This window comes from Theropithecus gelada, chromosome 16 (assembly GCF_003255815.1).
Source record: "Theropithecus gelada isolate Dixy chromosome 16, Tgel_1.0, whole genome shotgun sequence".
In the NCBI taxonomy this organism is placed as follows: domain Eukaryota; kingdom Metazoa; phylum Chordata; class Mammalia; order Primates; family Cercopithecidae; genus Theropithecus; species Theropithecus gelada.
The window spans coordinates 60,107,781-60,124,712 of record NC_037684.1 but is presented as its reverse complement, the minus strand read 5'-3'; the positions used below and the strand labels follow the sequence as shown (position 1 = coordinate 60,124,712).

The following is a 16,932-nucleotide window of genomic DNA, read 5'->3' as shown; positions in this document are numbered from 1 at the left end:
GCTGCTTGATGGTAATTGCAGATACCTCATTTGTTTCCCACTCTCCTCTCTGGAGAGTTACCAGGTACCCAGGAGAACTTGTGGCGTCCACCGCAGGATGGAGTCTCCTTCTCTGGCCCCCTTGTAGTCCGATCCTGTGAACCCCTCCCCGTACTTCAGCCACTGTCCTTTCCAGCTGCATTTGTACAGCAGCCTCTTCACTGGTCTCTGCCCTTTCTCCATTCTGCACACCGCAGCCGGGATGAACCTTTGTTGTTGTTACCAGCTTAATTAAGATAAAATTTGCATACAGTTCAGCCATTAAAAGTGTACACTTCAGTCGCTTTCAGTATATTTACAGAGTTGTGCACCAGCACTGCAATCAATTTTAAAACATGTTTATCACCCAGAGAAACCCTGAGCCCATTAGCAGCGCTCCCTATTCCGTCTTCCCTCTTAGCCTCTGGCCACCACTGATCTTCCTTCTCTCTCTCTGGATTTGCCTGTTCTGGACAGTTCGTATAAATGGGATCATATACTATGTGTCTATTTGTGACTGGCTTCTTCACATATTTTTGGGGTTCACCCATGTCACATAGCATGTATCAGTATTTCGTTTTCAAAAATTAACGAATAATAGTCCATTTTATGGGTACGCCACTTTTTTTTTAATCCACTTATTGGTTAATGGGCATTTGAGTTGTTTCTACTTTTGGGATATATATATTATATATACATATATATTTTTTTATTTTTTTATTTATTTTTGAGACAGGGTTTCGCTCTTGTTGCCCAGGCTGTAATGCACAATCTCAGCTCACTGCAACCTCCGCCTCCGGGGTTCAAGCGATTCTCCTGCCTCAGCCTCCAGAGTAGCTGGGACTACAGGCACGTGCCACCACGCCTGGCTAATTTTTTGTATTTTTAGTAGAGACGGGGTTTCACCATGTTGGTCAGGCTGGTCTTGAACTCCTGACCTCAGGTGATCCTCCCACCTCGTCCTCCCAAAGTGCTGGGATTACAGATGTGAGCCACCACACCTGGCCCTACTTTTTGGCTATGATGAATAATGTTGCTATGAACATTCCCATACAAGTTTTTGCATGGACAGGTGTTCTCATGACTCTTGGGTTGATGCCTAGGAGTGGAGTGGCTGGGTCCTGATCACCTTTAACCTTCGGAGGAGGCGCCAGGAGGCTTTTCCAGGCGGTGGTGTCATTTTCCGTTGTCCATTCCTACCAGCGATGTGTGAGGACTCCGGTTTCTCCACATCTCCACCAACACTCACTGTTTTCTGGTGTGAAGTGGTACCTCATTGTAGTTTTTTATTTTTATTTTTTCTTTTTAAAATACATTTTGTACAGATGGGGTCTCGTTATGTTGCCCAGGCTGGTCTCACACTCGTGGCCTCGAGTGATCCTCCTGCCTCGCCCTCCCAAAGTGCTGGGATTACAGGCATGAGCCACCATGCCCGGCCCTCATTGTGGTTTTTGATTTGTATTTCCCTAGTGACTGATGATGTTGGGCACCTTTTCACATGCTTCAGGATGAACTTTCTTAAATATAAATCTGCTTCGATTATTCTTCTGCGTGAAACTTTTCCAAAGCTTCACTATTGCACTGAGAAGAAATTCCACACTCCCGACCGCATGAGCCCAGGAATTCAAGGCTGCGGTGAGCTATGATTAAGCCACTGCACTCCAGCCCGGGCAGCAGAGCAAGACCTGTCTCAAAAAATACGTACACACATCAATTCCCCCCTTTTTGATAGCTTTTTATGAGGCTCGCCAAGGTCTGTCCTCTGGCAGTGTCCCTGGCCTGTTCTCCCCATCTCCCCTGCCCTCTGCTCACCAGTTCCCTGAATGCATCTCGATCTCACTAGCCCTACAGACCGTGCACGGAACTGTTTCTACCTCCAGCGAAATACTTCCCCCCAGGCTTCTCCCCCTCCCACCTCAATGTTCCCCTCACCAACTTAGGGTCTTAGGGGCCCTCCTAGGAGGCAATCCCCAGCTTCCAGAGCCAGGGTCTAGGCTCCCTTCTCTGTGTCCCATGGCGCTGCCACAGAAGAGTCTTGGCTCTCTCCAGGATTCAGTTCTAAGGTCAGTGTCTAAGGTGAAAATGGAGGGTAACTGAAATTCCTCTTAGAAATCTAAGGAAGGTGCCATATTGAAGACCAACATCTTGAGGTCCCATGTAGTCATTTCTTGCCCATGTGGGAACAGATTACGGTTTGGATGAGTACCAGGTGAAGTGATTGGCCTGCAGTTAGGGCTGAGTTGTGCCACTTGTTTTTAGGTGTTAGAAGTACACTTAGGCGAGATCACTTTTGGGGAGCTTGGGAGCCAGGCAGGCCTCAGGGGCAGCAGAGGCGTGAGCTTGCCCGCTCCCGCCCTCCTGTCTGCGCCCACGGAGTGAAGGAGGGGCCAGCGGAATGGCCCAAACAACTGATTTGTTTTTCTTTTTTACAAAGTTTTTCAGACACATACCATTGTGTTTAAGTGAAACGTGTGTATAATGCCCAGTCACTGTACCCTGTAACCCCACACCTCTACACTGGACTGTAATTTCTTGTTCCGAGTTTGTCTTGCTAGACTGTAAGCTCCGTGCGAGCAGGGACCATGTCTGCTTGTTCACTGGGCTTTCCCTGGTGCCTGCCAGCGTGCTGGCATCCAGCAGGTCTTGTGTAAAGATGGGATGAATCTGTAAAACCCTCCAGCCTCAGGAATGGCTCCATCCTCTGAGGCTCTGGGGCCCACTGACAGGCTAGTCATTTTTCTGCCAGGTGCGTACAATGCTTTATTTTCATGTTGTATTTTCCTTTCTAGCCGGTAAGCAAGCTCCTGATGAGCCAGGTTCTTTGTGGTGGTGTCTCTGTCCTTTCGTCAGGCCAGCCCAGAGTGAGCAGTGCTGCGAAAGTGTTTGGTAACTGAATGAATTGTGGTAACGCAGCCCAGCTCCGGCATCACTGTCTGCAGGTTAGTCTGATTCTAGATGAGAGCCCCAGATTCGAAAAAGGGACGATTAATTATTCAGAGGTGCATATGCTTGTATAAGAAAAAAAAATCTCATTAAATAGACCTGAGTAAACTTCAAATTTTAATGATACGGCCACGTCGGAGCTGAAGCTGACCCGGCTCTCTAAAGCGTTTGCTAGGGAATCACGCAGATAGTCCAAAATATTTTTTAGAAAAGGATTCATCTGTCCCAGGATAGACGTAGAGGAAGCTGGCAGGCAGGCAGTAGGCCCCAAAGAAGGACGGCTGAGCCAGTTCTGAAGCCTGTGGTCCTGTTGGTGAGGAAGGTGGCAGCTGTCCAGAGCAGGTGAAAAGAACAGAACTCATTCCTGCAGTGGCTCTTTTGCCTAAAGCAGCATTCCTCAAACTTCTCACTCGAAGCATCAAGTGATGGTGAGATGCTAACACGCACTTTAGATTTAAGTCAAAATTTGCTGTGAAGCCACGGCAAACTCTGGCTTCACGGGTGAATTAGTTGCTACACAAATAAGTTTGATACCTAAGTACAGTAATTGCTTTTAAACCTTATAATAACAAGAAGTTAATAATCAGAAGTTAAACCATGTTTTTTTCTTTTACGAACTAAAAGAAGAGAATGCTTTTGATACTGAGAATGGCACACTTGCGTCAAGCCAGATTGTTACTGCATCACCAGACCCGCAATAAATATCTAGAACTTTTCTTACGTGTTTATAAAATAAATCTTAGAAGAAGAAATATTGTAGCTTTTTTTCCTTTTTTTTTTTTTTTTTCCGATGAAACTCTCTGAACATTTCACAGAACTTTGTTACTGGGAGTGGTTAGGGAAATACTGCTCCAAAAAGCCTGTTTTAAGTAGTTGTGAGGCATCAACGTGGAATTTTGCTGTATTGTCAATAACACTCGAGAGTACAGGTTGTATTTCGCCTACCAAGGTCAGTACCCTGCCTCGGGATTCTTACCTGTTCATTTGAGCAATTCCAGGGGCCCTCTCTGGATGACCAGATTCTTAAATAGTTGAGACTTTGTGTTACCTCAAATTGTCACCCTCACCTCTGCGCCAGCGTAGGTTAGTGAGGTCGAGAGGCCCACACCATTGGCAGAAGAGAATTATCAGGCGGGCGCGGTGGCTCACACCTGTAATCCCAGGACTTTGGGAGGCCGAGGTGGGTGGATCACCTGAGGTCAGGAGTTCGAGACCAGCCTGACTAACATGCTGAAACCCCGTCTCTACTAGAAATACAAAAATTAGCTGGGCATGGTGGCGGGCACCTGTAGTCCCAGCTACTTGGGAGGCTGAGACAGGAGAATTACTTGAACCCGGGAGGCAGAGGTTGCAGTGAACCAAGATCGCGCCACTGCACTCCAGCCTGGGTGACAGAGTGAGACTCTGTCTCAAAAAAAAAAAAAAAAGAATTCTCACCTTCCTTTCCCTTCCTAGGATTTTCGTGGTAGTTTTCAATCCTGTGATGTGGCCGTCTTCTCCTCAGACGTCCTGTGAGAGGCAGGCAGCATCTTTTAGCTCAGGTAGAATGCCTGCTGGGGAAAGTCAAATAGGATGGCGGCTGGGGCCGGGACCCTGGGACTCCGTCTGCCCCACATACTCAATTGGAAAGACAGAGCAAGTCCCCTCCCCTCCCTGGGCCTCAGCTTCCCTGTCTGTCAAATGAAGGGCTCAACTGGGATGAGCTCCAGTTTCCTTCTAGTGCTAATGTGTGTTTGAGGACCCTTGCTCTCCTTTCCAGGGAGCATCAGGGGTTTCAGGAGTATGGGTTAGACAGCAGGAAAGAAGTAGGGGCTTGTAAACGAGAGATCCAAGCCCCTGTACCCTTGGTCCCAGCACCCAGTGCAGTCCTCCCGCTCCCAGACCCGTGGTTAAGAAAAGACAAGAGAATCCACAGCTTGTTGTCTCCCTGTCCCATCACCCCCTCAGTCCCCCACAGATCTGAGGCCAGAGGATGCCAACATGGTGGGCACCCTCTTGCTGTCTTATTCACGTAGGCTTTTCTTGGCGCCTGCACACGGCCCTTGTAAGGCCACCAATCTTACTGGATTATGACCTCATTTAACCTTAATTACTTCCTAAAAGCCGAATCTCCAAGAAGAGCCACATGGGGGGTTAGGGCTTCAACATATGCATTTGGAGGGCATTTACAGTTCAGTCCACAGCACCTGGTCATGTGGAGATCCCAGTCTGCATTCGTGGGAAGAAATCTCTGCTTTTTTTTTTTTTTTTTTTTTGAGACAGAGTCTCGCTCTGTCTCCCAGGCTGGAGTGCAGTGGCCGGATCTCAGCTCACTGCAAGCTCCGCCTCCCGGGTTCACGCCATTCTCCTGCCTCAGCCTCCCGAGTAGCTGGGACTACAGGCGCCCGCCACCTCGCCCGGCTAGTTTTTTGTATTTTTTTAGTAGAGACGGGGTTTCACCGTGTTAGCCAGGATGGTCTCGATCTCCTGACCTCGTGATCCACCCGTCTCGGCCTCCCAAAGTGCTGGGATTACAGGCTTGAGCCACCGTGCCCGGCCATCTCTGCTTTTTTAAAGTTTACACACCACCTAGCTGGGCACAGTGGCTCATGCCTGTAATCTCAGCACTTTGGGAGGCCAAGGCAGGGGATCACCTGACGTCAGGAGTTTGAGACCAGCCTGGCCAACTGGTGAAACCCCGTCTCTACTAAAAATACAAAAATTAGCCGAGTGTGGTGGCGGGTGCCTATAGTCCCAGCTGCTGGGGAGGCTGAGGCGGGAGAATCGCTTGAACCCAGGAGGCAGAGGTTGCAGTGAGCCGAGAAAGCACCACCGCACTCCAGCCTGGGCGACAAAGCAAGACTCCATCTCAAAAAACAGAAAGTTTACACACCAATAGAGCTGAAGGCAGGAGAGTTTGTGGTGGCTCAGAATCGTGATTCTGGAGGAAGCAGACCTGTTTGGAGTCCCAGCTCCGCTCCTTCCTGCTGTGGCCTCTCGGAGGCAGCATCCTCATCTGAGGAATCGGGTTGACCTTGTAGGTGGCTGAGAGGCTCCGATCAGGGCTCGCGTGTGAGGCCTTGGCACTGAGCAGGGCAGTCCTACTGAGCGCTCAGTCAAAGGCCGTGAGTACCACTGCCCTGCAGCCGTAGGCTCTGGTCTCAGCAATGTCGTCACTCTTTCTGGCTTCCTAAGACTCAGAAGGCAAGTGGGGGAATGGAACCATTTCCTGCCTCTGAAGGCTGTGCCTCAGTGCTTTTGACTCACTCTGAAGACAGCAGGCAGGCCTTTCCGGGTTTTTTTTTTTTTTTTGGAGACAAAGTCTTGCTCTGTCGCCCAGGCTGGAGTGCAGTGGCGCAATCTCGGCTCACTGCAGCCTCCACCTCCTAGGTTCAAGCAATTCTGCCACAGCCTCCTGAAGCTGGGACTACAGGCGCACGCGGCCACACCTGGCTAATTTTTTGTATTTTTAGTAAAGACAAGGTTTCACCATGTGGCCCAAGCTGGTCTCAAACTCCTGAGCTCAGGTGATCCACCCACCTCGGCCTCCCAAAGTGCTGGAATTACAGGCGTGAGCCACAGCGCCTGATCGACAGCCCTTTCACCTGACACCAAGCACGTCTCCTCCATCCGTGGACATTTTTGCAACTTTTTTTTAAAGAGACAGGTTCACACTATGTTGTCTAGATTGGACTCAAACTCCTGGGCTCAAGTGTTCCCAAGTAGCTTGAGCCTCTCAAGTAACTGTGACTATAACTGCAGCTGGCCATTTTAAAAACTTTATTCTTCCTGGTATCAAGGGGAGAAAGAAAAACATTAAAAAATACATAAAACTTTGTTTTGAAATCATTTCAAAATCACAGCAGTTTCAAGGGTACCACAAAGAACATTTTGCCATGTTTTCTGTTTCATTCATTCCCTCTTCTCTTCCCTCACCCCTTTTTCTTCCTGTCCTCTCTGAACCATGAACCATTCGAGGGTTGTTTGTATACATCATGCTCATTTATCCATAAGATGTTTTAGTGAACGTTTCCCAAGAACAGGGACAGCCTCTCACGTGTCCATGGTACAGCTGTCAAAGTTGGGAAATGTGTCATACTCTGATCGGCCCAAGAGTTGCTCATTTGTCGTTCAAGTTTCAGATGTGCCAACCGTCCCAATCATGATTTTGAAAGCCTTTGTTTTTCTGGTCCAGGATCCAATCGAGGATCAGGCACTGCCTTTGGTTATCCTGTCCGCAGCCTGCTGTCATTTGGAGCAGGTCCTCAGCCTTTCTGTGTCTTTCGTGACACGGATGTTTGTGAAGAGTACAGTCCAGTTTCCGTTGTGTCCCTTGAGTTGGTGCCGGAATATTTGTTTAACGTGAGTTGGCAAACCACATTCACGTGTCTTTTGGTTATGTATGTATGTGCCAAACACCCAGCCTTGTGCGAGGTGCTGCTGTGACGGGGAGCATTACTCAACACAGCCTGGCCCCTGACCTTGGGGGTGCAGTTTGGGTTTGTGGGGAAAGCAGCTACCGTCAGCAGGGCTTTGCGGACCCCTGTGTGTCTCATGACCAGAGGCACTGACGCTTGGATAAATACATGTTGGATGGATGCAGGATGAGTCAGCGTTCTAGAAGTCTGCAAAGGTACAGAAATGGCCCTGCTCCCTGTCCGGCAGCCAATCATCAGCTTTTCCTGGCTTCTCCGAGGCACCCTGCCATTCACACTCCAAACACAAAGGCTTCTCTCAGGAATCTCAGTGAGCTGCAGTCTCGGTTCTGGCCCTGCCCTTCCGGGGATCTGCACAGTGACTGGGCTGCTCTCTTCCCGCTTTAGGCCAGTGCTGGGGAGAGGAGACCCCTGTGATTCTCCCCAGTGCCCTTGGAGCTCAGGATGAAGTGACGGGGGAGGAGGGCACGAGCCCTGAAGCGCTGGGAAGACAGGCTGTGGGCCACAGGTCCCGACCCCGCCTGGGACAAGGTTCAACGGAAGTAGGATGGTTTCATCATGACCTGGCAGGAAAACCACCAGACCTGGAATTTTGCTTTTACAGCTGGTTAACTTCTCTGCTGTTTAACTTCTGTTTCATGCAGGATGAAAACCGGTGACTTGTAATCTCACATCACTGAGCAAGATCTAGTAGTCATAAGCATTCTGTCAGCAAAGCAGACGAGGCAGAGTGTTGGAAATGTCATCGGATCTTCACAGAACCTTAGCCCAGCAACCTTTCCATGCGAGAAACAAAATAACGTGGATTTTTATCTAGTAATGAAGTCAACAGCATGGTCCACTCTGTGTTAACACATTCACGTTTCAGAGTTCCCTCTCTGGGGCTGCAGACACTCATGTGAGAGAGACTTGGAATGGCCCGCCTTTTTAAATTTAATTAAAATTAAATAAAATAGAAAATTCAGTTCATCAGTTGTTCTGGTGACATTTTAAGGGTTTAGTACCATATGTGGCTCGTAAGTACCGTCCTGGACAGTGTCGACCTAGAACAGTTCCATCCCTGCGGAGAGTTCTGTGTGACGGCACCGCTCTGCGCTCCCAGCAGCCTGGGGAGCAGGGGTGCGGGAGGCAGTTCCGTCCATCTCACAGACTTGGTCACACAGTACAGATTTGACAGCAGTTAAATACGACCGCAAACTGCCAATGGCGTGTTCTGTGGAATGCTGGGATGGATCAGAGGTGTGTTGGAAGATGGATAGAATTTTACTTCTTCTGTTATTCTGGTAACTCAGAGTCCTGTTCAATCAGTTTCCACATCAGGATGCTGTCCTCGTGGTTTTATTTTTATTTTTATTTTTTATTTTTTTTTTGAGACGGAGTCTCGCTCTGTCGCCCAGGCTGGAGTGCTGTGGCCGGATCTCAGCTCACTGCAAGCTCCGCCTCCTGGGTTTACATCATTCTCCTGCCTCAGCCTCCCGAGTAGCTGGGACTACAGGCGCCCGCCACCTCGCCCGGCTAGTTTTTTGTATTTTTTAGTAGAGACGGGGTTTCACCGTGTTAGCCAGGATGGTCTCGATCTCCTGACCTCGTGATCCACCCGTCTCGGCCTCCCAAAGTGCTGGGATTACAGGCTTGAGCCACCGCGCCCGGCCTGTCCTCGTGGTTTTAAAGAGGACGAATGCAGCCAGCGTTGAATCGAGGCGGTGATTCCACTCACCTGGCCCTCCAGAACCCCAGGGTCTTGAGTGCATGGGCTGGTACAGGAGCCCCGTTTTTGACTCGGGGGGCACTTCCTATGGGAGGAGGACCCCTGTCTCAGTGCTGAGGACCCTGGGCTGGAAGCTGGGCTGAGATGTCTGGTGGTAGGTTCTGAGGCAGGACAGGGACCGACTCAAAGGGATACGGATGGCAGGCTGGATTCATGTTGCGCCTGCACCTCCGGCTCTGCTGAGGACACCCAGAACTGCGGCCCTGGCCACACCTCAGCTCCCCATTCCATCAAAGTGTGGGTGGGAGAGTGGGGCTGACAGTGGTCCCGAAGCTCCTAGGGTCCAGCCCACAACTGAGGAAGCCACACGGCTGGTTGTGTATGAGCCGGAGTGTCTCTGTCTGATTAAAAGTGCCTATCTGCCTGTGGGTCGTTGCTGGTGTGTGTGCTTCTGTCCCCGCCTCCTGGCCTCCTGGCTGAGGGGAAGCTGAGTGGGCCACGGCCCATGTGTCTCACTTGCCTCGGCTCCCACGCAGCTGCCTCTGCTCCAGCTCCAGCTAGGATGTGGCTCGTTCACACGCTGCTCTGCATGGCCAGTAAGTCCTCACCCGCTGCCTTGAGGGGCTGCGGTGCCCTCAGCTCCAGCCAGATGTCTGCAGACCACAGCCTTGACTGTCTGTCTGTCTGATGGGGCTCAGTTCGAGCCAGAGGTTAGGGTGGGAGCTCCTCCAGGAGAGCGGTCTTGCTGGGTGGGTCAGGTACCCAGGCTTGTTGGGAAGGGCAGCGGACGCTTTGTGTTGACAGTTCTAACAGCCAGGGCCTTCAGACTCCAGGGCTCTGCCACTCGGTTCCTTCTCCAGCCAGCCTCCCCCGACCACCGAAGCCGTCTCCCCGTGGCACCCACTTGGGGCAGGTGCTCGCCTCTGTAGTTTGTTCTCTGAGTATGGAGGCTCCGCCTGGCAGAGCTCCGTTCTGTGACAGAGCAGGGGTTGGGCTGATGAGGGTGCGGACCCTGTGAGAGAGAGTGTCGACGAGAGACCGGGGGCAAGTGTCTGTATGTAGAGGGCGAGCGTGTTGGCGGGGAGCCTGCTTCCTGTGTTGTCGGGCCAGGGCGAAAACTGGTATGTGGGGTGGGGGAGGCACTTCTGCTGCCGGGGGGGTCCCGTTTTAGCCTTTAACTGTCCCATGGAAGCCTCTGGGCAAAAGCCAAGCCACAATCCTTTCGTGGGCCCCCAGGGATGAGACAGCACAGTCAGGTGAGCCCCTGGAGGCTGCTAAGACCAGGCGGGAGGCCAGGGTGGTCCTTCCTGGTGATCTGAGCCGACTTCCCGTGGATCTCCTGCCCTCGCTCAGGAGGTTGGCGGGAGAATTGGATTAGCATCCCACATGGGGCCAGATCACCCAGGAAGCAGGCCACAATGTGTAGGGTACCAGCAAGTCACGGTTTTGGACAGATTTTAATATTTTATATTCATTTTATTTTTTGAGACAGAGTCTTGCTCTGTTGCCCCAGCTGGAGCCCAGGCTGGATCTTGGCTCACTGCAACCTCTGCCTCCCAGGTTCAAGCAATTCTCCTGTCTCAGCCTCCAGAGTAGCTGGGATTACAGGTTCGCGCCACCACGCCCGGCTAATTTTTGTATTTTTAGTAGAGATGGGGTTTCACCATGTTGACCAGGCTGGTCTCAAACTCCTGACCTCAGGTGATCAACCTGCCTCAGCCTCCCAAAGTGTTGGGATTACAGGCATGAGCCACCATGCCCAGCCTAATATTTTATATTTCAAAAACATCAGAATAGTCACCATGGAAAGATCGACAGTTTGTTGAACTTCCTTTTATTTTACAATTTAGACTTCTCTGTTTTTAGTTCCTTGTGGGGTGTAGGGAGTCTGTTTTTATGGCTTGTGGCTTTGATCTCCCATTACCGAGAATACCTGGAGCAGATGCTTAGACTAGACTCTTGTCTACCCTCTCCCAGTACAGAGGAGGTGACTGGGTCACAGAGGGAACAGTGACTACTCAGGCTTACAAGCAACTGACAGTAGACACGGGGCTCAGGCCCAGGCCTCTGTCCTGCCTCCCAGCTCCAGAATCCTCCTGTGGCTCATCTGTCTCCTGCAGCCTCTGGGGCCACCACTCATCACCTCAGTGCCTCTTCCCGCAGGTGGCATTGATCAAACCTCTTCGGAGGCCTAGGCCCTTCCCGAGCTGATGGGCAGCAGAGAGCAATGATGGAGCAGACTTGCCATGAGACCACTTAGCCCACAGCTCAGCTCAGCCATGGGAAGGGGTCGAGAGCAGGGCCCCGGCAGCTCCAGTGTGGGTGGCAGAAACGAAGCTGCTGCAGTTCTGCTCCACGCTGTGAGGTCCTGAGACTGGGACGGACCAGTCCGGGAGAGTTTCCTGGAGAAGGTGAGGTGGTGTTGAGTCTTGGGGGCTGAGGAGAGCCTGAGAAAGAAGATGCCCGGGAGTTGCTGGGAGGAAAGACTCCTCAGACTGTGGCCCAGGCCCAGCACCCTGAATCCCATGCCGGGCCGGGCCTCCTTCGGCTGGAGAGAATCCAGAACTGGCCTGGCGCTGACCTTCCACCCTCTCCAGGCCACCCGCTCTGGTGATGCCTACTTCTTGTTATTCGTGAGAGCAGATGGACTAATAGCAATTGTCTAAGGGAGATTTTAGAAGAGTCAGGTGCAGACAGACCCTGAAATCCTGGAACTGCCCACAGCCTGACCACCAGCCCCATCATGCCCTGTTACCCTGTGACCTGCCGTCCTCAAGTCCGTCTTCACCCCTGACTCATTCTGCAATCACAACATCAACTCACTTCTCCATCCTGGGTCTCAGAGGTTGGGTTTCCACCCTTGCACCCTTGCGTGAAGAGGCCTGTCCTGTCAGCCTCCAAAGCCTTACAGGGGTGAAGAAGAAGGAACCGGAAGTCCAGGGCCCACTCTGCTGGTGGCACGCACTCGGGCTGAGGCCTGGGGCTCTGCCGGGGCATCACCCCAGGCCTGTGCGTGATAGAAAACCTCCGTCCTTGGGGAGTGGGAGACTGTGGCATCTGAGGTGGGATCTGAAGGATGGGGAGGTCCTTGGCAAGTACAGGCTGGGGGTGAGCAGAGGGGCCTTCTCTGCAGGGGGAATAGGAGGCACCAAGCCCTGGGGTGTGAGGAGTCTGGTTGGTAGGAAGATGGAGGCGAAGTGTGAGTGGGAGTGGAAGGCCGTCTCCTCTGGTGTTGCTTTCCCTTCCAGCCTCGCCCCAAATCGGGACATACTGGGGCCTGGAGGTGCGGGCAGAGGCAAGGCCACCCCTGTCCTGGCCCCCTTTGTGAAGAGAAGGCAGGCTGTGCACACAGTAGCCTCTCCAGCCCCAGCAGCGTCTCACAACACGGGGGTAGGGAAAGGGCACTCCCGGCCAAGGGGCGGTCCAAGCAAAGATGAAACGCCAGCAGAGTGCAGTGTGTGTGGGAGAGCTGGCTGGGGGAGTGTGGGCTGTGTGGGAGCCCCACATCCCTGCCCGTCTCTGGGAGGTCCCCTTGCGTGGGGCAGGTGTGGTGTGAGTGGAGGAATGCGGGTATCCAAGCCCGAGAGGCCCACAGTGGCGGGTGAGGAATGTGGGGACCTGAGTGCCGGCCTGGGGGAGCTTGGAATTCCTGCTGAGGGCAGTGGGGAGCCACAGGTCTTGAGCGGGGTGTCGACAGACTTGTATGTTGAGTGTTAGTTGGAATCTGGGGGAGAGGTCCGTAAGGAGGCTTCTGCCTTGGTTCCATCCACAGGTGCTGGGGAAGGCAGACGGGAGGAGCAGACACTCATGAGAAACGTTTAGTTTCCTGGCCGGGTGCGGTGGCTCACACCTGTAATCCCAGCACTTTGGAAGGCCAAGGTGGGCAGATCACTTGTGATCAGGAGTTCAAGACCAGCCTGGCCAACATGGTGAAACCCCATCTCTACTAAAAATACAAAAATTAGCCAGGCATGGTGGTGCGTACCTGTAATCCCAGCTACTCGGGAGGCTGAGGCAAGAGAATCCCTCGAACCCAGGAGTCGGAGGTTGCAGTGAGCTGAGATTGTGCCGCTGCACTCCAACCTAGAAGACAGAGAGAGACAACGTTTCAGAAAAAAAATAGAGGCCGGGTGCAGTGGCTCATGCCTGTAATCCCAGCACTTTCGGAGGCCAAGGTGGGCAGATCACAAGATCAGGAAATCGAGACCATCCTGGCTAACACAGTGAAACTCCGTCTCTACTAAAAATACAAAAAATTAGCTGGGCGTGGTGGCGGGTGCCTGTAGTCCCAGCTACTCAGGAGGCTGAGGCAGGAGAATCACTTGAATCCGGGAGGTGGAGGTTGCAGTGAGCCGAGATGGCACCACTGCAGTCCAGCCTGGGTGACAGAGCAAGACTCCATCTCAAAAAAAAAAAACCAAACATTTAGTTTCCAGCACACAGTAGTGCTCAAGGCCTGTTGGCCGTTCTTGTTATTAGAGAGATGAAGGGTGAGGGAGAGAGATGGGCTCAGCTGACCGTGAGGTTCGGGGTGGAGTTGATGAGGCTCCGTGTAGAGGATCGAGGCGGGGGGACCGTGGCTGGGTGGTCCGGCGCAGGCGCGCTGGCTCTGAGGCACAGTCCTCCCACGAGGCCCGGCTGGGTGTTCTGGGCTGAGTGTCAGGACCCCTGCATCTAGTCCCACTTCTGCAGCTCCTGCTATCAATGTGGGTGAATCATGCCCTCATGAGCCTCAGTTTCCTAAATTGGGAATAGTGGTACTTATTGTACTGTGAGAATGCGTGTTTCAATTGCCCAGTGTGCTGGGGGAGACAGAGGGTTGAAGGGAGACAGTGGTGGCTGACAGGATGGGGGGGGATCTCGGTCTGACTCAGCAGGCTTCTGTGGCTGGGGACAGCTCAGAGAGGTGGTCCTGTGGGTAGTGCGGTGACAGACACCGGTGGAGCTGTGTCTGTAAGTCTGCAGCACGCGACGGGGGCTTGAGGGGGAGGGCCAGCCCTCGCCTGTGGTTGTGACTCTCTCCAACCTCAGCCTCCACGTGCTGAGCCTCCTGCGTCAGCCCTGGGGATGGGTGTTGCCCCATTGGATCTGTACAACCCCATGTCCCAGAGGGGAGACGGAAGGGAGGTGCCAGGGCCCTTCAGTGACTCCGAGGCAGTGAGGATTTGTTTTTGTTTTTTTTTTTTTTTTTTTTTTTTTTTTTTTTTTTGAGACGGAGTCTCGCTGTGTCTCCCAGGCTGGAGTGCAGTGGCGTGATCTCCTCACTGCAAGCTCCGCCTCCCGGGTTCACGCCATTCTCCCGCCTCAGCCTCCCAAGTAGCTGAGACTACAGGCGCCCGCCACCACGCCCGGCTAGTTTTTTGTATTTTTAGTAGAGACGGGGTTTCACCATGTTAGCCAGGATAGTCTGGATCTCCTGACCTCGTGATCCACCCGCCTCGGCCTCCCAAAGTGCTGGGATTACAGGCTTGAGCCACCGCGCCCGGCCGGCAGTGAGGATTTGAACTCAAGACCCTCTACCAAGACGATGCTATTTTCTGAGTCCTGGTGGGAAATGCAACAGGAGGTGGTTTCCTGATGGAGGCGCAGCTCGAAGGCAAACTGTCGGGCCTGAGGTGCGTCCAGTCCGAGGAAACAAGCTGAGTCAGGCCTGGTAGACCTGGGCACCAGCTGACTCTCAGGGAAAGCCCAGCAAATACAGCGACCTCCCCCACCACACACACACACACACACACACACACACGGATGTACACACACACGCAAGCACACAAGGATGCACGCACACATGGATACACACACACACAGATGCACACACACGCACAGATGCATACACGCATGCACGCGCACACGGATGCACACTCGCACACACAGATACACAGATGCATGCACACACACAGATGCACACATGCACGCACACACACACGGATGCACACACACGGTTGCACACACGCACACACAGATACACAGATACAGATGCACACACATGCACGCACACACACACGGATGCACACACATGGATGCATGCAGACACGCACACATGGATGCACACACACATACGGATGCACGCACGCAGATGCACACACAGATGCACACGCACACGGATGCACACACACACGGATGCGCACCCACACAGGTGCACACGCACACGGATGCACACACACGGATGCATGCACACGGATGCACACACACATACACGGATATACACACGGATGCACACACACGGATGCATGCACACGGATGCACACACGCACACACGGATATACACACGGATGCACACACATGGATGGATGCACACATGGATGCACACACGCACACGGATGCACACATGCATGCACACACATGGATGCACACATGTGCGCATACACGCACACACGTGCACATACACACACACATGTACACAGTTTCTCATGCCACCGTGCCCCCGCAGCAGGCTCTTGCTGACCTAGTTACCAGCCCTCTAAGCAGAGCTCTGCTGCAGCTCAGTGAGCCGCCAGCACAGCAGGAGCGATGCCCAGCTTCTTGAGGCCATTCGTGACCCTGCCCTCTCTCTGCTTACCAACCGCTCAGTGCCTCCAGCTTTTACTAAAGGCTTTGGAATCAGGCACACACACAGAATCTGAGCCCCAGACACAAATATTCACTCTTCCGATGGGCCGTGTGCAAACCACACCCCTCTCTGAGCCCAGCACCTGGCGTGGTACCTGGAAGGCAACAGGTGCTCTGGGGGAGCAGAACCCTCTGCTGAACAAGAGAGTGAACACGGGGGTAGGGTGGCGCGAGGAAAGGGAATATCTGACCCACTCTGACATTTTTAGGGCGCCTCTTTTGGGCCTGGCCCTGTGCTGAGCTGGGCTCTGTGGCTGGGGGTGTTGTGTGTGACTCAGATCACATCACGGTTCGGGGGAGATAGACTGAATCACAGATCACCCTGATCCAGACAGAATTTGGTCAGAGCCAGACAGACCACAGGATGCTGAGGGGGTTCAGGGTTCGGTCAGAGCCAGACAGACCACAGGGTGCTGAGGGGGCTCGGGGACCCGGGAGTTACTCTGACTGAGAGTCTGGATTGGCTCCTGGCTCCTGGCTGGCTGAGCAGGGCCACAGAAGACGGGCTTTGCAGATGGAGGTGGAGAGCGGTGAGCAGGCCTGCTGGATGGAGGGAGCAGCTGTGCTGAGGCCTGGAGGCAGGAGTGTGCAGAGGGTGCCACAGAGGCCCAGGACAGGAGACTGGACTTTGCTCTGCAGTCTCCACTTGTGCCTTTCAGTTACACCGACAGTGAAGTGGGGGGACGAAGGCCCCACACTCACCCTTCGTAACATGTTGGCAGCTCGCACTTTTTAATTCTCCTCTAGGCAGTTTGCTGACCTCCTGTTTTTTCCCCAGCCTGGCGGACCAGGAAGCACAGGGCTCAACGTGACGTGGGCCCTGGGGCCGGAGCCCAAACTCCCTACTGGGCATCCCTTATCTCAGCTCTGGATTCGTGAGGGAGCAGCGGGAACAGTACAAACTTCTTCCCTGCCTGGGGGTCTTGATCTGGAACCTTTGAGAGTCTGTGTAGGCTGCAAGCGGCCACTCTCCCAGCACCTACCGAGTGTGGGCCACCATGCCAGGTCCTGAGATAATGTGGCAATCAAGGCAGATGCAGTGTGTGCCCTCATGGTACTCACTGGTGGCGGGGGGCAGTCACTGGCAATAGGGAAACAAGGCCAAGCCCAGTGGCTCACTCCTGCAATCCCAGCACTTTGGGAGGCCAAGACTGGAGGATTACTTGAGCCCAGGAATTTGAGTCCAGCCTGGGCAACATAACAAGACCCCCATCTGTACAAAAAAAATTTTAAAAAAATTAG

The 16,932-nt window shown here is 53.0% G+C and overlaps 1 protein-coding gene across 1 annotated transcript in view; it reads left to right on the top strand.

Annotated features, from left to right (window-relative positions):
- Nucleotides 1-9,547: 9,547 nt before the first annotated feature.
- Nucleotides 9,548-16,932, top strand: part of ITGAE (integrin subunit alpha E) — an 84,418-nt gene continuing 77,033 nt past the window's right edge. Inside the window, exon 1 of the mRNA XM_025363008.1 lies at nt 9,548-9,680. Coding sequence (XP_025218793.1) covers nt 9,590-9,680 — 91 coding nt within the window. The 5' untranslated portion in view covers nt 9,548-9,589. The remainder of the gene's footprint in view (nt 9,681-16,932) is intronic.